This window comes from Acartia tonsa, chromosome 6, assembly GCF_053477335.1.
Source record: "Acartia tonsa isolate MP-2025a chromosome 6, ASM5347733v1, whole genome shotgun sequence".
Lineage (NCBI taxonomy): Eukaryota > Metazoa > Arthropoda > Copepoda > Calanoida > Acartiidae > Acartia > Acartia tonsa.
Window position 1 is genome coordinate 18,075,742 of NC_137265.1, and position 23,318 is coordinate 18,099,059.

At 31.1% G+C, this 23,318-nt stretch overlaps 1 protein-coding gene across 1 annotated transcript in view; it reads right to left on the minus strand.

The window, feature by feature from the left end:
- The window catches only part of LOC145323000 (uncharacterized), a 35,090-nt gene extending 11,772 nt beyond the window's left edge, over positions 1-23,318 (minus strand). The window contains exons 1-27 of the mRNA XM_080165387.1: positions 23,192-23,318; positions 20,943-20,998; positions 20,287-20,438; positions 19,685-19,743; positions 19,003-19,299; positions 18,679-18,794; positions 17,924-18,472; positions 17,719-17,817; positions 17,498-17,610; positions 17,282-17,389; positions 16,603-16,729; positions 16,176-16,240; positions 15,754-15,882; positions 14,837-14,964; positions 13,464-13,567; positions 12,581-12,767; positions 11,529-11,604; positions 10,727-10,833; positions 9,591-9,694; positions 6,170-6,240; positions 5,472-5,581; positions 3,948-4,012; positions 3,111-3,219; positions 2,470-2,562; positions 1,444-1,522; positions 1,165-1,220; positions 704-799 (exon numbers count right to left, since the gene is read on the minus strand). Coding sequence (XP_080021513.1) covers positions 704-799; positions 1,165-1,220; positions 1,444-1,522; positions 2,470-2,562; positions 3,111-3,219; positions 3,948-4,012; positions 5,472-5,581; positions 6,170-6,240; positions 9,591-9,694; positions 10,727-10,833; positions 11,529-11,604; positions 12,581-12,767; positions 13,464-13,567; positions 14,837-14,964; positions 15,754-15,882; positions 16,176-16,240; positions 16,603-16,729; positions 17,282-17,389; positions 17,498-17,610; positions 17,719-17,817; positions 17,924-18,472; positions 18,679-18,794; positions 19,003-19,299; positions 19,685-19,743; positions 20,287-20,438; positions 20,943-20,998; positions 23,192-23,219 — 3,283 coding nt within the window. The 5' untranslated portion in view covers positions 23,220-23,318. The remainder of the gene's footprint in view (positions 1-703; positions 800-1,164; positions 1,221-1,443; positions 1,523-2,469; positions 2,563-3,110; positions 3,220-3,947; positions 4,013-5,471; positions 5,582-6,169; positions 6,241-9,590; positions 9,695-10,726; positions 10,834-11,528; positions 11,605-12,580; positions 12,768-13,463; positions 13,568-14,836; positions 14,965-15,753; positions 15,883-16,175; positions 16,241-16,602; positions 16,730-17,281; positions 17,390-17,497; positions 17,611-17,718; positions 17,818-17,923; positions 18,473-18,678; positions 18,795-19,002; positions 19,300-19,684; positions 19,744-20,286; positions 20,439-20,942; positions 20,999-23,191) is intronic.

Below are 23,318 nucleotides of genomic sequence, written 5' to 3' on the forward strand. Positions count from 1 at the left end.
TCAACATTTGTTAAGGTAATTTTACACAGGTTAGGTTCACTGCAACATGTGTCCCACTCCTGCATGGTCCACTCTGACGTTTGGGACTCCTATGTTTGTCATAGGGCCCAATTTATGATAAGAGTATTTTTTTTTCATTGAATTAAATTAGATAAGATAAGATAAGATTTATTTTCCTAAGGTGCATACAATTAGGGCGAGTTACTGATAAGGTTTTTACAATGGTTTACTAAGGTTTCTTCCTGAAAGAGATTGCAGTTTATAATAATAATAGTTTCTGGCTGAAATAGAATGCATATATATATATATATATTATCTATTACATATTAGGGTTTCAGGAATGTAGTATATTTATCAGTTTTATTTATTATACATGATAATAATTTAAGTATGACCAGCTCAGGGCTGTATTGAATATTTCGTCCGCTCCTATATTCACATACATTTTAAATATAAGATTACATGTTTATAATTATGAACACTGAGCAAAATTCATTGGAAGATACATTTAATTAACTTTATTGATAAATTTAGTTTAAAGATTTGTCACTTATTTCTATTTAATATTGATGTAGAATATATTAAATAATAATATTATACAATATTCTTATAATATTAACAGGTTGATATATATGAACTAATATAAACCTTGGGTTTACTTAGAATTTTGACTAACTAATTATTTATTAAGATCTTGGTTTACCTCTGAGAGATTTGATGGGAGAAACAACTTTGTTATCCCCACACTGCTCAAATATATCCAACCAACACTCAGAGCCTCTCAAACCAGATATATTCACTTAAAAGTTTAAAATTCTTTGTTAGGTTATAATCAACTTGAAAACTGTATATTATAATGCCAAAAAAAATAATTAATAGATCTATTAATGAAAAATGCTTGTTTTTGATAAAAAGTCCTTGTAGGCGTAAAGATAATTTTTTTGTTTTTAGAAAAACCAATACTAACTAAAATTCAACTATTTTTGTTACTGTTTCTTTGACTGACATTGCCATATATTTTTGCTTATCCTTTAAATTCATTGGATTAAATTTTATTTTTACTTTAGGTAGTTTTTTTTATTGCTGTTTGTTTATATGGAGTCCTTTTCAAATTATGCTACATAGAGAAACAATTCTCGTTATTATTATTTTTATAAATCTTACCCTTATTATACTTGCAAGCAAGCTCTTTCATATGTTCTGTAATGCCCACACTTCCTCTATAAAAATTTAAATAACAAATTCAAATAATAATAATATTATACACATTGTGTAATGTTAATAATATTGTAAATTGGGATTATTGTTCCCGTAAGAAGGAACATAAGTATATTTAGAATAATTACTTCAAAAATGAGATAATTTAACAGTGAAGTGCATGACGAAATTATATCTGGTACACATACAGACATACTTTAGTTAAAGAGTAGCTACACTACTAACCTGTAAGATTGGTCTAATTGCATAGTATCAGGAACAGGATAGTAACCAGACACCTTGATGTCCTTCCATTCTCCAGATTCTATATGAAATACAAGGATGATAACATCCATAAGTAAAGAATGTAGTATTTGACCAAACCTCGACCAACACCCTAAACACCCTACTTTATGCCACCCTCAGCCGCAAACATCCTTACCAAGTGACTTTAGACATAACTGAAGAAACAGCCACAACTAACCGCACAGATTCGAAAAAGCTTTAGGCTTTGAAAGAAGAATCAGCCAACCAAAGCTCCAGCTGCAAATTTGTGTTAAGTTGCAGCCGAATCCGAGTGGCTTATGGTGCTGCTGCCAAAACCTTGTTCTAACTCGGCATATTGCAGCATTATTTATATATTAAGTCAAAACTTGTTACAAAATGACTAAGCAAACTAATAAATGATGGTTAAGAATTTATAAATAGAAACATATTGGATCATAACATGTACTGATAAACAATTTTCAAGAAATAAATATTAGAAGATTAATAAAAATAATATATAGTCATTGTTAAAAATAGATTATATTATAAGAGATTAAAGATTTATTTTACATTTATCATTGAAGCTATTATGAATCATATTTAGTCCTTTTTCATAATTTTAGATGACCCTCAACTGTATTGCTTTTAGTTATGATTCCAATCAGTGCTATAACAATCACTTTTTAAGTTTTAGATAACAGTTTTAGTGTTTAATAAAAATAAATTTAAAACTTCATTTAAAATTTGAAATCGATACAATGAAATCATTCTAAAAGATGAATATTTCAAAATCCAGATTACCCACTGAGGGAGGAAGGGGACATTGTACTGAAATTATAATTGGTACCCAAAAATTATAGACAAGTTTTATCAAAAATAATTATTAAATCTTTATTGGCAGGTTCAAACTAACTACTAACAACCTTTTAAACAATTATTTTATTCTCTATAAGGGTACTTGTTGCTTTTCATCATTTGGGATGTAAATCAATTTACTAAACTTACCTGTCTTAAACTGCCACTTGCCAAGGCTTGAAGACTCTGCGTAGATGACTGCGATGCCAAGATTATCTTCGTCCTTGTCTGTGTAATACAAATCTAAAACAAGTAATTGGTAATTGTGTTAGAGTCAGTGGCGTGCACCCGAAAATTTTGACATCCCCCTTAAGCCATAATCAATTAGTGAGTTGTAATTAAGACAACGAGATTTTTGGTATTAATCCACTTGCTCAAAAGTTCATAAAGGCGCCCTTTGAATCATAAATTGACGCAACCCGGGTCTATCAAAACGGATTTTAATCTTATAATTTTTCATTCTACTATCCACAGAAAGCTGTTTATAATACGATGCGATAAATTCATGGTCTATCATTATATTTTTTTCTTTTATGAATGTTCAGGAAAATTGCAAATTTAATTTCAAAGATTATTGTTTGAGTGTTTCAGAAATCTAATCATAAATTTCAAAAAGAAAAACAGAGAAATTAATAAAATTTGGTAAATATTTTTTATAACTAAATTTTCCTTAATTTTTAATTCAAATAGAGAATTTGCTCTCAAAATCACTTTGTCAATTCCCATTCGAAAAAATGAGATATACACCTGAAATTTCTTTTTGAGGATTCTTTATTACTCTATGTTCCTACCTGCAAGATCTCCTGCCAAAAATCCATTGTTTTCAGCTTGAACATTGACGAGGGGAATGTCAGCTCCGGGCACATCCAAACTTTCAGGAGCATCGTTCTGAGATTCAACCTAATTACAAATTTGTTTGTTATTATGTACTTATTCCTTCTTCGTCTAAAAGGTTAGGTAAACAGTTTTAAAATTCTATGCTTTGGTAAGGTGATCAACAACTCCATATACATAAAAAAAATTGTAATCGGGGACGTCTAAGCTTTTTTTTTGAGGGGTGTATATAAGGGTTATCTACAATTTATCTATAAAAAAATGGGGGTGTCATGTCAGGTATAACCAACTAGTGAAATAAATCTAAAATAATATTGGGGGGGGGGCAAATGGAGTGGTCGTCAATTTTACTACATTTTGCCCCCTAACGGATGCTGTACGTATTGGTGCAAAAAATGGGGACAATTTTTAAATTGATTTGACGGGGCTGTTTATTTACGTCACAAGTGAGGGGAAAGAAAAGGGAAGGAGGAAAGAAACCCCCTAGAAAAGAGATGGGGGTATGACGTCACACGCCAAAGCAATTTGAAATTTGTCCCCATTTTTTGCACCAATACGTACAGCATCCCCCCAACGACACCTGGAACCCACATATAGGTTTCGTGATTGTTTTTAAATTTATTTCGTACTTGGCATAAGCTGGTGCCATGTGCTCATGAGGCACTATAAGGAAAAGCAACGATTAGGCAAACACTAATTATGGAGTACCTTTGCTACACACATAATGTTTTATTTGAATATACAATGAACAGAAAGTAAAAACCAAATGTTGTGTTTAGTTCTGTATAACTGACCTTTACAGGAAGTTGTATGTTTTTACTTTTTACTGGAGAACCATTCCAATCCATGGCATACGTTTCTAACACACAATTAAAACAATAAACAATACAGTTTCAAAAAGTCATTATTTAGGTCGGGTGGTTTAATGGATATAGGATATAAGTGGATATATTTACAGGGAAAAATTTGTCGTCGATTTAGCTTCCTAATATGGCCTTAATTTTTTGGTCAGTTCGTTCATACAGTAAGAAGGGGAGGGGATGGGTAAAGGGGGTTGATATAGGGTATCGTTATTTAAGCTAGTTGCGAGCATTACTTTATCAAAAAACATGGATATCTGGTGCAACATCCAAGTAGTAATATATCGATTGGTGGGTTGTAGTACATAATAACAATAATTATATCAACAAGTGACAGCGCAACATGTAAAGGGAGAAAATAGCGAAATTAAAAGCTTATTTACAGCAGAAAGTTAGGTTGCCTGAAACTGATTACATTTTAATTTTGCTTCTAGGCGATGTAATTTAATTTCTATACTCAATATTTTAGCATTTAGAGATGTGTAATTCTTGCAGGCTTCCTTTAAATTATATGACTCAACTCAACTATTTATGAATTGCCAGAAATTTTATGTCTATTATAATTTTTTAATTTAAAGAATCAAATCTAAAAAATAAAAAAATCTTACAAATAAGATATTTAAGAAAAAAAAACTTGTTAAAAACTGCAAACGTGAAGAGAGAAAAAAGTTTTTCTTTACATTAATCTTTTACATAAATAATAAAAATTTGTTTGTCAAAGTTTTTATCGCATTTGATTTAAAATTGAATTGTAAGTTTAAAAAGATTGAAGTGTAAGAAGAAAAATACAATTATATACATAAACTTTGTTGTAAAAAAAAACTAATTTTATTTTCAGCGCAACGTTTCTACAACTTGTCTTTTTAAAAAAAGAGTAGAAATTATTCCTCAAATCGCCTTGTCTATCATATAAAGTTTGTTTGTTTGCTGCTTTAGGTCAGGTTAGGTTAGGTTTATTGTGTACTATACATTTACGTACCTACCGGAGGTATAGGCCCCGCAGGGTGTAGGCCCTGCTAGGGAATTTGCCATTAAAAAAATACGTTTCCTTATTTTCATTTAATTCAAAATAAGTGGAGAGGCTCAGTGCTTTGTAGGCAATTTTAGGAGAAGTGCCTAAAACGCAAACGCTCGTCGTCGGGGAGGTGATAGGTTCGAATATTGGCCTGATACTGCGTCATAACTAAAGACGCCAGTATGGTTCTTACTGCTGCTTTGTCAGGTGCATGACAGAAATGGCGCAACTCATTACAATATGCAAAGTTAGGTCTTGTCAGACAAAGGTCGTACAATCAAAAAGGATGGTTGTCTGTTGGGCGTTAGTGTATTGCATCCTATTTCAAGCAGATGATGCCCTTGAGTTCTGATTAAAAAAAAACTATGTTGATTTGTTTTGAAAATATGTTTTCTTGTCAATAATAGTCGATTTTATATAAGGATTTGCTTTTGTTGCTTTGCCTAAGTTTATCCAAGTTTTTCCAAAGAAGTTGGCAGCTGGCTTCATCATAATCTGTGGATTTTCATTCAACCACAGAATTTGTGAGGAGGGTGGTGTTGCCAGTTCCCAACTAATATAGACAAGGATGACAATATTGAAACATGGATGACAACAACCATAAGAAGCGAAGCATAAAGAATTCATAGATTATTAAACAGTATCCGATTACGAAATGTTTCTAAAAGTAAAAAAATTTGTCTTTTGTAGCATAACCGACAAATTAACGGACAATGTAATTTTTTACTGAATGCTCTTTGGTATGGGGTATCTAAACAAAAAAAACTATAGCATTACGGACGGACAGACAAAGTTAATTTTGGAGTATCTTCGCTACAAAAAAGGACAATCTAAAAAAAATATTGTCTAAAATGAACATTAAACTGTAATACGAAAGAGAAACTGAGCTTTGATCTTTGATAAAATATCAAACAACTTCTATTACATTTTAACAAATGTCTTTAGGTGTCGTGTCTGAACAATTTTTGAAGACGAAGAAAGTCCCTCAAAAATCAGCATGTTACGTCATAAAAACAAAGGATTATCCATCTTTTTATAGGGGTTTTCTTTCCAACTCCTCCTCTCCCCATCCCTTATTTTTATGACGTCATTGGGGGACTTTCTTCGACTTCTTATTTTTTCTCTTTTTTAACTGAAATACCTTTGATTGTTCATTGTTGAAAAGTAGATCTTATTCTTGTAATCACTCTGTCTTGCTACTCGGTTCACAATCTAAGCAAATATGTGTATAAACAAAGTTTCCTTTAAAACCTGCTCTTTTTTTATTCGTTAGCTGAAAAACATTGGGTATTTTTATCAAATCGTACTTGAAGCTTTTTACAGTGCCTATATCAAATGATGTCATCCTGACCTACCATTGGTCAATCAAAATGTATGATAGCCTCTGCAATTGGTAATTTAGTCTGTGTATTGGCCTATCATTTGTCATTTGTATTGCATGACGTCTTTTTTAAAGACACTATAAAGACCTTTGTCGTAATTGATTGGCTCAAACTAACAGTATCCAAACTCTGAAACCTATAATTTTAATCTACAAAGAGGTTTATTGTGATTATCTTCATTAAGGATGTACATCACTTTATTAACGGTCCTACGACAAACGCAGGAGTCCCAAACGTCGGAGTGGACTAAAGCAGGAGTAGATAATTAACCTAACCTATTTTAAACTATTTTTTAGGTTTTTTAAATGCCTAACCCCTGCGGGGGGCTTATTTGTATATTCATATCTTAACCTAACCTAACCTGTATACAAATAACTAATAAAATTAATATTTTGACACTCCTGCGTTTGTCCACTCCGACGTTTGGGACTTCTGCGTTTGTCCTGGAACCTTATTATCCATAGTCTTCCATTACAAATTAATCTTTTTACTAATTTATATGTACTTGTTGCCATTGGTTATGATATTTTTATCAGAAAGGGAGGGGACAATGGATGGTAAATTACACTGATTCCAAAAAATTTTAACCACGTTATCTTTTTTGTTTGCTAGAAAAAAATTTGGGTACTTTTATTAAATTTTAATAAGTTCGTTCCAAATTCTTAGTGTCCAAACTTTAATCTAAAACACATAATCTGAATCTAAAAAAGGGATAATTTTCTTTATCATCATTGAGTTGTAAGTTAATGTTGAATAATTTATGTCCAACACTTAAACAGATGCTGTGAGTATTGGTGCAAAAAATATGACGTAACAAAAAAAATTAGCCAATGAGAGGCCTTTATTGACCAATGGTAAAATTTATAGTGGCCTCTCATTGGCTAATTTTTTTTGTTACGTCATATTTTTTGCACCAATACTCACAGCATCCTTACACAAATTGTGTAATTTAACCAAAATTTTGTATCGTGCAGAACTTATTTTAAATGTCAGATTATTTCAGCATTGCCAATCAAATGAATATTTAATCTATACAATGATAATATGTTTATAGATAAGCAATATAAATTTGTAACTAAAATTATAATAAATTCTTTATTCTTTTGAGATTTTATGGTTTCATGTACAAGTAGTTTAAGAATAAAAAAAAACTTTATTTATCTTAATTTTCCTCGATAAAATTTAAGATATCCTATTATTTTAAGTAGCTTAAGATTTTCATAGTTTTGGAGAAAGTGAATGGAGAAAGTCGCTCAAAAGAAAGACATGTGACATCATAAAAATGAGTAATTATCTATCTCTTTTTAGGGGGTTAATTTCCCACTTCTCCTCTCAACTCCTTCATTTTTATGCCGTCACATCGAGCGACTTTTTCCATTTACTAGTTTTAGACTATTTCACTTTGATATTTAAGTCTTGGAATGGTTGTAGACTATCACTTTGAAATAGAGTCACGAGATGCTAGGGATGCAGTCGCTAGTAAAGCATAGAGTATATGCAATTACCAACATAATGTTATATAAATCTAAAATATGAATTATAGAAGTAGATATAATTACTGACCTAAAGCTATGTAATTTTTAATAGTTATTTCTCGCATCGTATTATAAACGGCTTTCCGCGGATATAGAATGTACAATTATAAGATGAAAACTCGTTTTTTAGCCCCGAGGTGCCGAAGGCACCGGCTAAAAAAAACTGGTTTTAATCTTTTGATTGTATATTTTTATATTCGTAGAAAGCTGGATATAATACGATGCTAGACATAGTTTTTTCGTATGGATGAGAACCGGTTCCTATCCACCGGATTCGAATAAATACGAGAAAATATAATACCTTACAATACCAATTGTAAGAGACACATTTGTACTTATTATTCTTTATTCGTCATGATAAAATATAATTCATAGAAGTAGATGCAATTACTAACCTAAACCTATTTAACTTTAAGTCATAAATTATAGTATAAAATATAATTATAACTGATATCTATAATTTTTAGAAAATATATTACCATATAATAACTATTTCTGTCGCACTAATAGGGGACACATTTATACTTGACTTTCTTCGTTAAAGAAGGTGTATCAACTTTTTTTTATAGCTAGCCGGTTCTTTTAGTAAGTAGTAGATGTAAAATTTTTCATAGAATTCAGATATGCAATCGGTTTTTTTTGTAGACCTCTTATTTTTTAAGTAATTTAAGTTAAAAAAAAAAAATAAGTCGATTTTAAGGTACTAAAATGCAACAAAAAAAAAAGAAAGAAAATGGCCATTATGAACAAAAATAGTAAGATCTTTAATTTGACACCTTACTTTTTCAATTCTGTCAGGTAATTATTGAAAAATCGATTTTTTTAAACCCACGAGAATAAAAACTTTGAACTTAATTTTATTATTTCACAGATAAAAAAATATGGGTTCATATATACCTCTAGAATCAGAAAAATATTACGAATTAATTGTAAGCAAAATTGAAAAAAAAAGTTTACAATATAGTATATAAACTACAATTTAAGGAATTATATGAAAATATCATATTATATTGTACAGGCAACGTCTTAATTCTTGAATTGAGTATAAAAATGGGAAGGGGGTAAAGAGGGGGTAAAAAAGGGAAGACGATAGTGTTGCCTGAACAAAAAATACAATTGGCCATTTGTTTAATTTTTTATTTTTTTACTTTTTTTCAATTTTGCTTTCAATGGATTCGTAATATTTTTCTGATTCTAAAGGTATATATGAACCCATGTTTTTTATGTCTGTTTGAGAAAATATTTAGGTCTAAAGTTTTTATTAAACCGAGGTTAAAAAAATAAATTTTTTCAATAATTACTCAACAGAATTTTAAAAGTAAGGGGTCAAATTAAAGATCTTACTATTTTTGTTCTTACTGGCCATTTTGTTGCGTTTTAGTACCTTAAAACCGACTTAATTATTTTTTTAAAAAACTTAAATTACTTAAAAAATAAGAGGTCTACAAAAAAACCGATTGCATATCTGAATTCTATGAAAAATTTTACATCTACTACTTACTAAAAGAACCGGCTAGCTATAAAAAAAAAAGTTGATACACCTTCTTTTAAAATATAAATCATAGAAGTAGATGTAATTACTAACTAAAAGCTATAAATATTCAAATATATAACCTTATCACCCATTAGTATTAAAATATATTACCTTAACACCCATAATTGGGGACTTTGTAAGTACATTGTGAGTAATGTACTTCCGACCACTTTCCAAGAATCCAGTGCCATCCATTGAAATCAGCTCACTGTACACTGAATATATTTAGTTAATAATTAATAGCACTTTAACTTAAACAAAACGTTTAATTTCGCATATTTAGCTAATTAAAGTAGTTTTTAAAATACTTCTCAGTTGCTCAAAGCAGCGTTTTGTCACATCCAACGACATAAAATCAACGGTTAAAAAATAATCATTAATTAATGATCATAGAGAAACGGGAGAAAAAATGTGCATATATATAAATTGTACATTTTCTGATTATTATAATTATTTTGATTTAAAATGTGGATTTTATGGCCATTTAAAATTAGTAGGACGCTCCAGATACCAGGTACTTCGGTGGCCTTTTTTAAATTACAGCCTCCTAGAACAGGATTAATATTCTTATTTAATACACGTTAAAAAATATTTGACCAGAGGTAAAGGGATTTTTCTACTTGAATCAAAAGTCGATATTACGCTTTCAACACAAAGTACCCTGCCAAGAGATGATAATCTCCTTCTACCTCATTTTGAAATGAAATTGAAAATTAGGGAAACGTTAGGTATAGGCATAAATATAAAAACTCATTACCCCCTCCCCTTATTTTATTTTGATTGGGGGGGGGGGGGGGGTATTACAGCTTAACCAGGACTCTAGTAAAAGCAACGATGATTAATTTTTTCAAAGATAAAAATAGTATTTCATGTTTGAGAAAGTTATCAATAATTAAGAAAATACACAATCTATATTTAGCACATACAATCACGAAACAATATTTTTTTTGTATTTTTAGAAATTATCAAAAATATCTATTTTATATTTTAAAATGGAAATAAGGATAACAACATCCATCAGAAGCGAAACGGAGAAATAGGAAATCTTTACATAAATTTTCAGTAGTCTAAAGATAAAATAAAAATCACAGAGACGGACATTTTGAATTAAAGAGTAATTCCGCTACTAAAAAGACAAAGTTAAAACGTTAACTTATCTCACATTAATACATTAACAAGTTGAAAGTATGTCCTATAAAAGTCGCGTATTTTGTTATGTTACTTTAATGAATAGAATATTTTGATACCTTTGTTCAGCTTTTGAATTAAAGATTTATGATAAGAAGGCTTGTTCGTCGTCAAATATTTGTTTAGTGAAATTGTTCCATTTTCTCCTTCCTTTATCTCGAACTCCCTGAAGTAATACAAAAAAATGTTATATAGCAAATGTCACGAAAAAAAATTTCAATTAGGCTAGGAAACCAATTAATAACCGCCGGTTTTCGTTTCTTAGTCATAAAGAAAAATCCTGTATAGCATCGTATTACAAACAATTCAAATCATAGATTAAGTTTTGTTTTGTTAGACTTAGCTTTTGGCCCTTGGAGCTAACAATACTGGTTTAATCTTAGTAGTTTTATATTCGAAAAAGTTATATATCAAAAATAAAAATCGTTAAGCCGACGAAGAAAAATAGATGTGTATGATTTATTTATCTTAAGGGTAAGTAATTAAAACAAAGCAATTCTTCTGTTCCATTACAAAAACACCCTACAATTCGTGTTAATTTATATCGATTTACATTGGTTTATAACAATCAATTAAATAGAATAAATGTTAACAAAATAAATAGTGTAGACTTAAGGGCTCTTTTAGCAATTACATTGACATAGATTTTGACTTTCATTTACATATGATTCATATTAACTCATGAATATACGTTTCCAGTATGGCTTCGAAACCGTTTTATATCTGCTGGGTTCTCAGACTTACTGAAAAATCATGTATAGACAGTTTTCTACGATTAAAAAAATCTTAAGCTACAGACAAAAAATCTTGCTGCTTTATAAAATAGGATAAAGAGCTGCTATGCTAAAAAAAATACTATACCTTTTTGATAAGACCAGAGGGCTGGGTTTGAGTGGAGGTAGAACAAGTTGAAACACCCAGAAAAACATCCCTGGCTCTTTAAAGTACAAAATTATATGAATTTTATATTTAAGGAAAATCATCTTATTTATTTTTTTTTCATTTTTGTTATTTTTTCTTTGCAAATTCTGAAGAATTGCAAAAATTTGTTTGTATTTATATTTTGTTTTTGCAACAAATGGAATTTAAGAAAAGAACTTAGAATTTAATAAAACCTAAATATTTTCCATTTATAGAAATAAGATTACGGAAAACTAAAAAAAACTTTGTTTATTTTAAACTTATATTTAGATTCTTTGGTAATGTCCTTCAAAGTGCCATTATTTTTTATTACTTTAGTTTAGCTAAGGTTAGGACAGATTGGGTTCTTGGTAGGCCTGAAAGGCTAGGGCCCTACGCAGGGATTAGGCGCAGGGGAAAAACTATTATTTCGCCTATTTTTATTCATTTTTAAAAAAAGGGGGGTTTTTAGTGCCAAATAGGCAATTTGAGGAAAAGTAGCTTTGAATCTGTAAAAAGTATTCAGGGATCTAAATGGATAAGACAATGGCCGACAAAATTAATGTACATTCCTAATAATAATACACAAAATTTCCTTTTCATTAGTTTACAATTAGGGGTTGAAACGTTTGGACACTTAACTTAATGAACCAATTAATTAAATTCAAAGAAAGTCTCCAAAGTTGTTAGGCCAACGAATAGGAAAATAAGTAATAACACTTTTTGGACTAGGGAATACATAACCATATGTCCCCTCCCTCCCTGATTACAACAATGATTAGATAAAACCAGTGAAGAAATTTAGAAAGATTTTCCCATGAAGAAGGTATAATAGTTCAAGTATGTTATAGAGAAGATAATTATTATCAAAAGATTATATGATAGATTCACTTAAAATCTATATCTTAAAGATATACTTCAAATTAAACATTTCTAGTTAACGGACTGATATTTGGAATTAAAACTTCGTACGGAATAAATTTAGGTATTATCAAATCAAATTTCAAACTTACCATTATCATAAGCTATTTTCAGAGCGGCTACTCCCATGCCAGTTCTTTTAGCCTGTCTACTAAGAACTAGAGATGTGTCCGCATCTATAGTCTGATTCTCTGACATGGGCAATAGAGTGTTGTTGTCTGTTGAATTATATTTCCATGTGTAGCCTTCCGGTGAGTTTGCCCATACAATTGTATACTTCTAAATATTAAGAAAAGTTTTGAATATCTATAATACAAAGTAGAACGATGTCTGTTTTTTTGTCTGTTTGTTTGTCTGTCTGTTTGTAGGGAATGATCTCGCTAACCGCTGAACAGATCGGGTTCTCATTTACAGGGTAGCTTCTCATAGGTCCCGGGAAGGTTTATAACTATTTTCTTGGGGGGTGGAACACCCCCAACATCCCCAAAAAATGAAAAATCCCCCCCTAAACATTTTTTTTTCTTTTTAAAACTAAAATTAAAATAGTGAGGTCGACTACTCCCCCCCCTCAGAAAAAAAAAATTCCCCCCCCCCAATTTTTTTTCCTTTAAAATTTTCTTTTAAATCTAAAATACGAAAAATTGGTTTGATTAAACCTCTTGGGGCGAAGCCGCTAGTATTATATAGGTTATCATTTTTCGTACTTTGAAAAATTGAGGTTATGGGATGTTTTTCCAGGGGCGAATTCCAAAAACAACTTTTCAACTTATAATTGATCACAAAAACAATTGGTATCAAATCCTTATAAAAAAATGACAAAATATGTGACCGTCTGTAACGAAGAATCTCGCTAACCGCTAAACCGATATGGTTTTCCTTTATAGTGTAGCTTCTAAAGGTACTGGGAAGGTTTATAGCTTTAGAGGCATATAAAATACATAAAAGAGTGTAACTATAATGAAAACATTATTGTACCTTGCTGTTAACAACTGTAGTTAGATTCTTGAATTGAGCTAGATTCTGCTGGTCAGACTGAACACCAATAGTAACTGGTGGGAACATCCATACTCGCGGGGCCACTGAAATAATAAAGTACTTAAACCTTATGTAACCGGATGTCTATCTGTTTGTGTGTACCAAAGTATCCCGCTAAGCGCTGTTCCTATATGATTTTCCTTTCCAGTGTACCTTCTTGTAGGTCCTGGGGGGAAGGTTTAAAACTATTTTAGGGGCACCACCACCCTCCCCTCCAGAGAAAAATAAAAAAAAACATTTTTTTACTTTTATTTTTAAAACTAAAAATGAAATTGGGCTAAGTTCCCCCCCCCCCCCTTGAGGCCTCTAGGGTAATAGCCGCTTGTATTTAATAAAAAGATACTTGATGCAAAAAAATAACAACCCAGAAATAAAAATCCCCGTGCGGAAAGGAAAAATATATAAATACAAACTTTTAAAATTAGCAAAGTAAAGTTAAGTTAATGATCCTTTCCAAGAAGAACGTATATTTACAGTTACTCAGCTGCTAACATTTTCTGCACTGAGTTGGGTTTTTAAGACAAAAAGGTCGTCTACGTTCCAATCAATCAATTAAAATATTTATAATATAGTTAAATGCCGCCCTATGCGCCTTTTATTAAGTTGCCAACTAAAACTGAAAATAACTTTTTTAATCTACTTTTTAAAACATTTTAATACCCTTTCCCTAAAGGCATGAAGGGTAGGAATCTTATTTTTAAATCAATAAATACTTATTGGAAAATGTTTTGATTTTATTTTTGGTTGGCAACTTAACAAAGCATAGATTGTGGCATTCAACTGAACAGAAATTTAAAACATAGCAGCTTTTCTAAAGACTTGATCAGAAAGTCTGTACGTTCAATAACTGGTTTTCAGCTGTTTTGACTTGTGTTTTTTCATGATGTTATAAGCGTTGCATTTCTAAATTACAAACTAATGTCATCAGATAAAAAAAAATATTCTGGCTCACAATGATTTCAATAATGAAAGCATTTGTGATCTTTTTTACCGCTACCACACGTTGTCCAAATGTCTGGTATTTGTGCTTCTATTTTATGGATGGTTATCATTCTTGTTATATTTTACTCTCTTTCATTTAAATAAGGATAATCTTTCAGAGGAAAGGTGCCATGTACTATACCTTTTGGAAATCATTAAACAATTTTTTTTTAAATGGAATCACATGTTTTGGAAAATTTTGCATGTAGATTTTAAATTGTTAGTAAAAAAGTTATAATGTCTAAGCATTTAAATCTTTTTACTAAATTGATACAAAAGTAAAACTCTCTAATTCGCTTTTATAGATGTTGTCATCCTTGTTTGAAAAATACCTTGATCACATTGGTCTGGCCTGACACAGGTATAGTTGGCTGATACACAGTTCACTAGATCTGGACTACAGGCTGGCATACAGCTCCAGTCCATGGCGTCCTGGCAGCTTCTAGTTGCATTACAATACCTGCAAATAGAAAATTGTGTACAATAACTTATAATTTCCAAAACACCAGGTTAGAGGTTTCCCTCAGAGTGCTTAGTCGTTCACAAACCCCCACCCCTTATTTAAATGTTTTTCTTGGTAGGCATAACATAGCACTCAATTATAACAATTTTTGAGTAAAAAATTTGCTTTATTATTTGCTTTTGTCAAATTCAATTCAGATAAAAATTAGAATGATTATTAAGATTGTTTACAGAATATAAACACAATTCAATTACATTAATTTCGTAGAATTATTTAATGATTTAATAAAAGTTTTAAAATACTTTATCATCCTGTGAAACAATCAGCTATAATTACTTGCATTTTCTTTAAAATTTTCATTTAGGAATATTTTAATTAGATATTTTGGTTTAATTTAATAACATAAACAAGAATATAAATGAGGGGGAAAAATTCGTCTAAGAGTAATATTGGCATGGTTAGTTTTGATAATTATAGAATATCCTTTAACCTATATATAAAAGTAACAGAATGTTTGCCTATATTTTTGTCTGTTTGTTAATGTGTTTGTAATCGCTAATCGCTGGATTGATATGATTATCCTGTGCAGTGAATCTTCTCATAGGTACCTCTACCCTTCTTTCAAGAGAAATCGTCTTGGGTAAAAAAAATCCCCTTTAAAAACTATTTTTATTTATTTTCTTTTAAAACAAAAAGTTAAGAGTCGACCCCCCTCCCTTACATAAGGAAACTCTAGAGGCCACTGGTGATTTATATTTATAATTATAAGTAAAGATTGATACTTACAACATATTCTTAGGGCAAGATGAGCCATCTCCTGGTCTTCCTGGCTTTCCTGGTTTCCCAGGTTTCGCTGGACGTCCAGAACTTGAACCATTACCACCAGATGCGCCATAAGGTTTGTATTCAGGCAATCTTGTATATTCAAATATCATTTTCATATATACATAAATTAAAGACTTGATAAATTGTATACAATTTCTTACTTTTTGCTCCTAGAAGGTTCTTAAAAAATTATTGAAGACATCTTACAGTATATCTATCTTAATCAAACATAAATTTTCTGGAGGAATTTTATTTTTCCAGTAGATGAAAAAGATATTTTGCTTTCTAATGGTTTAAAGACAATATCTGACCATCGAATCACTTTCAGTAAAATCTTATCTGATTTTATTCTCAAGATTTTAAAAAATGAATGAATTATTTTCCTAAATCCTAAGCATTTTCCATTACAACAAACACTTAACACTGGACACTCCAAGTCTGGACATTCCTGAAAAGCAAAAACAATTACGTTTATGAATCATAAACCTATAAGTCATACATGTGGAAAAAAAGTGGGGTTAAAGTATAGTGGTCTTTAACAATGCTCTTTTTGGATAAAACAATGGAAAATAGATTAATATAATTCCCTAATTTTATCAAACAAAATTACTCCTTATGTTGATTTAGAGTGTTGGTTTTTAAGCTATCCAATGTTACAACTTTTTAGATATTTGGTATCCAATGACCAGTAATGGGTTGAGTAATAGAAGGTAAAGTTGAAAAAAAAGAAAGAGAGAGGAAAAACAGTATGAACAATTTAGTATCACTTTCAAAATGATAAACACAAAAAATTAAGAGATAAATTAATACCTGCACAACTGGCAAATCATCAGGTAGCATAGAACAGGTATTATTCAGCTGTTCTTCTGGCGATAGTTCTGGTGTATTATCCAAGTTGCCAAAACATTGCAGGTTGCCTGACTTCTCTTTGCAACAGCTAAAGTTAAGAATATATTGATTGTAGCTACTGATAGGGATCTTACATTAAATTAGCTATTAGAAATCATAAAAATTTATCTTTAGATTGCCCAGATTTTCGTGTAAAATAGATATTATCTTATTTCTTAGTATTGTTGTTATGGTTTGATTTGTGAACCTCAGAAAGCTTTTGAGGGCGGGATACATCAAAAGATCTTATTTTAGAGTACCTCTGAAACAAATCTGGTCATATTGTCAAACAACCTTAGGATAAACAACGCTTTAATTGCATGACCATTGTCTGGAAGTCCTAACTGTGCATTGTTATTTATTGTGCACCTGGCATAGCAGTAGTAGGAACCATTTTTAATGTCTTTCATTGTGACATGTTGTCAGGCCCAGATTCAAACCTTTCCGACAACAAGGCAATGCTCTATATGTTATGCCACAGTCATGGGTTTTGAATTATGAATATTAAAGGGAGCACATCAAGACAGGCTAATTAATATGTTGGTTAAATCCCTTTTATTAGTGAACCTACATATTTAAATGTAAGTAAGTATTTTCTAACCTTTCTTGATCTTGACAATGTGCAGACAGAATACATGTTGAGTAATTAGATTCTGAAGTCAAATCAGTCTTTACTGAACAGCAGTCAAATTCACATGAACTTCCACACCTAAACAACATAGTTGAAGCTTTTAATCATAAGAGCTGTTATAAAATACTGTCTAAAAAACTTTGTGTCCAGCAGAAAAGCAATTTTAAAATTTTAAAATAATCTTACCAGACTAATCCTGTTGGGCAAGTTAGATTAGAAATCTGCTCTTCATCTGTAATTGTTGAATTAGAACAGGATTCCCCACTAGAAATACACCTGCTCTGCTCCATACAGTAAACCTAAAAAGGTAATTCTTCTTTGTTCTAAAAGTCTGTATTCTTTCTACAATATTTCTTTTTTACTATGTATTTATGTATATTATTTTGAAATAATAAATTGACACTAACCTCTCCTGTAGGACAATTCATCTGACTACTGTCATCACTGCCCCCATTCTCAAAGAATGCACAGTCATTCACACAAGCCTTTACTGCCATACAGTACACCTTACAAATAAATAATCAGTTTAGAAAAAAAGATTTTAAAATGTTGCAATTATACTTTTTAAATTAATTCTAGAAATTAATGGAAAAGATTAATCAATAACAATACCTGGTCTTCGGGACAATGGACACCTTTATCATTGTTGTCATCATCCATATCTTGGTGACAAGATCTCTGACACTGAGAGGTTTCCATGCAGTACACCATTCCATGAGAGCAATCCATCCAGTCTGTTATATCATCATCTTCATTATCACTATTATCACAAGATTGTTGACATCTTGATTTTTGCATACAGTATACCCATCCAATAGGGCATTGCATGCTGTCTTCATCATCGTCCAAATCATCAAGACTTACAAAATCGTCATTGTCATCATATGATGTCATTTGACAAGACCCAGATTCAAGACAATATACAGTTCCAGGTGGACAACTATAACCTAAGTTATCATCATCATCATCATAAATTGAGCCAAATCCATTGTCATTAGGTATACATTGACCTGTTGCCAGACAATAAACTGTTCCTGGTGGACAGGTTAATTCAATAGCACCAGAATCATCATCTCCAAAAGCAAATGCATTCTTGAAGTCATCATCAACACATCTTCTAGATTCCATGCAGAAAATTTTACCTGGAGGACAGGATATACCCTAGAAATAACAGAACATTCAAATTATATACTAAAAATATCTTTACTTCAAAAGAATATTTTGCTACTTCAGATTAAAGTATAACATCAACCTTTAATCCAGCAATGATAAAGAAAATCTTTTAAGAGACGGAAATTGCAAAGTGGATAGAGACCAAACTCCTGTTGTATATTATCTATTTAACAAAATTGTATTTGTTTATTTACCTTAGGACTATCATGACCCATCTGGCATTCTTTTGTGCATTTTCCTTTGCTGATGCAATAGATTTGACCAGCAGGACACATTATACCATCACCAGAATCACCTGACCCCTCATCTACTACAACAAGAATCATTATTAGAATTTTAGCAAGTTAATCTTTCAGACTCAGGTACATGATGAAAGAAACAAAAAGAAAGTAGATAACATATGTAAAGAGAGTTTGTAAAGTATAAGGCAATAAAATATAAGAAGATACAAAAATTAACAATTTGTCATAGTTCACATAAAAGTGAGCCAGTTATGAGTTAATTGTTGATGAAATTACCTCCTACAGCAACACCACAACTGGGAGAACATTTTCCAAACTCTGCACAGTAAACACTTCCTTCTGGGCAAATAATTTCATCCGCCAGCTGTCTGCCTTGTCTCAATGGCTTACATAAACCTGTCTCCAAGCAGTAGGCTGTGCCAGGTGGACATTTCTTGTTCTTGGTTTCATTATTGCCAGCAGAGTCATCGTCTGGAACACATTTTTTACTCTCCGCACAGTATTTTTCATCTGGTTTACATTTGATGGTCTGCTGAGCTGACTTGTCGCATTCCTTGTCTTTAGTGCATTTTCCTGTAAATTTGATTAATTTAATTGTGAAATCAAACATAAAAAATGTGGATCTGCTTATTAAAGAATGAAAATTTAAGAACCAACACCTCCCCCCCCCCCTTCCACTCTTTCCCTGGTAAATTGTCAAAATTCCTTCTGTTGCCAATTTAATGAATAAGAGCAATAGAACTATAATAGAAAATGATACTAATGAATATCCAATAAATTGAATATCTAAACAATGCAAAAAACAAAGTTCCATCTTGAGTACTAATACTCCCCGACTCCCCTCCTTATTTTGAAAAAAATTAAAATTAATGAGGCAACTTGTAATATACTACCCTAAATAGACACACAAACAGTCACTGCTTTGTTATAAAAAAATCTATTATATTTAAATAAAAACCTGTTTCTACACACCAAACCTCTCCAGATGGGCAGGATGTTTTGTTTGTTACCCCATTCCTAAAGAAAACAAGTATTCCATAATTGTTTTTAAAGAAAAAGCTTTTCTATAATTAGAATCGGTCCATCCATACGTCCGTCCATAACAGATTATACTTTTCATTAATTTAGACATGTTAGAATTGTTTTGTCGATTTAAAACTTTGTATGATGGTTCTTATAACATCTATGTACAATGTAGAAACCATTGTAACTCTATAATCGTTACCAGAAAGTCCATACCTTCATTTAAACTTGCTGATTTTTAACTATTTGACAATAACTTTTTGTATGATGTAATATTCCTATTCATATCTTTTTGGAATGATGATTTCTAGGACAACAAGATACAATATTATAAGTAAATCATCTCTATAATCAAATCATAAAAAAAGAAAGTATGTTTTGACACTCTACAGTCATTGCTCATTAGACCTTCTTTTTGATCATTGAGCTTTGCTTTTATGGATGTTTTCATCCTTGTTTTTTTAATTTTTCATAAGATATATTCACTTATTTAACAATTCTCCAGTTTAAACGATTTTTTGGGTAAGGTATGTATACCTGAAATCTGAGGAGAGATATCCGACACAACTATTAAGCATGCATGCAGTGTCTGAACATGGCATGGAGCCAGCAGCACAGGCATCCTGGCTTTCAGCTAGCTCCACAATACAGGTGTCAGGTAAACAGGTTTGCACATTTCCACAAAAGACCTAAATTATCAGAAATCCAAAAAATATTCATAGTTTTGGAATCTAAAAAAATAATAGATAAAAATATTAATTTTTATTTACTTAAATCAATTTCAGACTTAATTAATATGAAAAAAAACATTATCCTTATGAATATATTTGAACTTGTTTTGCATAAAAAAATGAAAAATGTACAGGTGGTGAAAAGTGCTTAAACTAATAAGAATATCTTATACTTGATTAATTCAACGGCAAGGTTATCTGATAATGCATGCAGCCTTTCTGTCAATTAATTTTACACAAGTACATTAGTGCATTAACATAATTTCTGTGAGTGAAGAAAGTCGCCCAAAAAATCAGCATGTGACGTCATCAAATTGAGGGATTATCCATCTCTTTTTTAAGGATTTTCTTTTCCACTCCTCTTCTCCTCATCCCTCATTTTTATAAGGTAAGAATTTTTGTTTGAGCGACTTTCTTCACTCACTAATTTTAATAAGAGATAATTAAATATAAAATACTTACAAATCCTTCGTTGCAAGATTCTTTTGACTGTGCAAGATCTATTCCAACAATTATACCTAAAAAGTTTAATATTCATCATTACAGCTAACTCCATAAAAGTATAAAGATGTTTGTCTGTTTTTGGTCAATTGTAATTTGGAAGCTGTATGTGGTTTCCGATATAAAATAGCTATTCAATTTTAAAAAATAACTATTAAAAGTTATTGTATAAAAAAAATGTAATGCAATTACTAAGTTCAGGATTTTGGAAAACTTTCTTTTTATCAATAACATATAACATTTTTATTTACAAATCGTAAACAGAGCAGCTATTGCATCACAAACGTTGACACACAACTATACCCCCTTTATCATACCCACTGATACACCCTACTAATCCTTATTATAAAGTAACAGGATGTGTGTTTGTCTGTTTGTGTGTCTGTTTGTTTGTACCGAAGGATCTCGCTAACCGCTAAACCGATCGGGTTCTCTTTACCAAAGTAGCTTCTCATAGGTCCTAGGAAGGTTTATAACTATTTTGGGGAAGGGTACCACCACCCTCCCAAGAGAAATCGAAAAAAAAATCAAAAATTTCGTTAAGACTTGAACGCAACATAGACATGAAATAAAAAATAAAAAACATTCAAAGTGACACTAGAGGCCTCTAGGGGCGTAGCCGCTAGTAATGGATATTGTGATATGACATTGACACATTAAAACTGGGCTAAAATGAAAGATGATGAGTACCCGCAATAGGTACAGTGGTCCAGACCAATATTATTTGATTTTATTTCAAGAGAACAGTTGAAAAGGAAATAACCAATACCAACATATTGTAGTTTTAAATGATTCTAGTTTACTTAATTAAACAGTTAATTATTTTTGGCGAATTTCTTAATTATTATTAGCATCACGAAGTTCCTTTGTTTGATATACTAGCGGCTTCGCCCCTAGCCTCTAGGAGCTTTGCCCCCAGAGGTTTAATCAAACCAATTTTTCGTATTTTAGATTTAGATTTTTTTTGGTGGGGGGGTATTTTTCATTTTTTGGGGGGTTGGGGGTGTCCAAACCCCCAAAAAATAAATATAAATCTTCCCGGGACCTATGAGAAGCTACCCTGTAAAGGAGAACCCGATCGGTTTAGCGGACAGACATCGTTCTACTTTGTATTATAGATATAAAGGGTGTTAAAAAAATAACCGATCGCTCACAATTTGAACCACCATAAGTACTTCAAATCTTGGAGATAGACCCCATAATTTTAGAATTTTTGATGGGGCATGTAAAAACCTTTCTTTAGACACCTTAACAAGGTTTCTAACTAAATCTATGCCAATTTGACATAAAAAAGACATTCCCATCCAACTTTGAGGCATAACGGCTCTGTCTATTCCTAGTTCTTGATGATTGCCAGGTCGATCTTTTTGATGCCAAATTGGCTAAGATAGTGTTAGAAACATTGTTAAGGTGTCTAAAGAAAGGTCTTTACATGCCCCATCAAAAACTCCAAACATTATGGGGTCTATCTACAAGATTTTAAGTACTTATGGTTGTTCATATTGTGAGCGATTGGTTTTTAAAAAGACAAATTTGTAATAAAATATGCACTTTCGGCGTAGGGCAAATTTCTCTGCAAGGGCTAGGTCTTAAGCTCTAGGGCTCTGGAAGGGTAAGTAGATTCAAAATTCAATATTGTTTTCTCATTGTCATTGCTTGGGCATGAATTGTATTATTTTTTATTAGTTTTGGACCAAAACTGTAAGGTTTATATAGAAAAAAGTGAAGCGATTGGTTTTTATTTTAACACCCAAGTTACGTGCAGGGAGGGAGAGGGCATTCGGCTTTTTATTATACTAGTTCCTAAAGTTTTATAATAACGTTTTCTTATTTGTTGACTCAACGAGTCAACAAATTTGGGACTTTTATTGCATTTTGATTGGTTGGTTCATTATGTTGAGTGTCTAAACGTTTCAACCATTGATTGAAATCTACAGAAAAAGGGCAATTTTGTTTATCATCATTGGGGATGTAAATTTTTTTTTCGGCAATTGTCTTATCTCTTTAGATCCCTGCATGTTAAGTTCCATAATGCGCTTCCTGTTTTTAAATCGTTAAAAAATACAATTATAAATGAATATCCTTTTTACGTTTTCTTTTGAATTTACATTCTCGAAAGGGAGGGGGTGAAAATTTATCCATGAAATTGCATATTGAAAACGCAATTAAGGTTTTTTTAATATTTTATTTTATAAAATATAAATTCTTACCCAATAAAATAAAACTAAAAAAATTCATATTTAAGATCACTTTATTTAACAGTTAGGTAATATTATCAAAACAAAACATTGTAATAACTTTTTTACTATGGTCTAACCACTGACCATTAACTCAAAC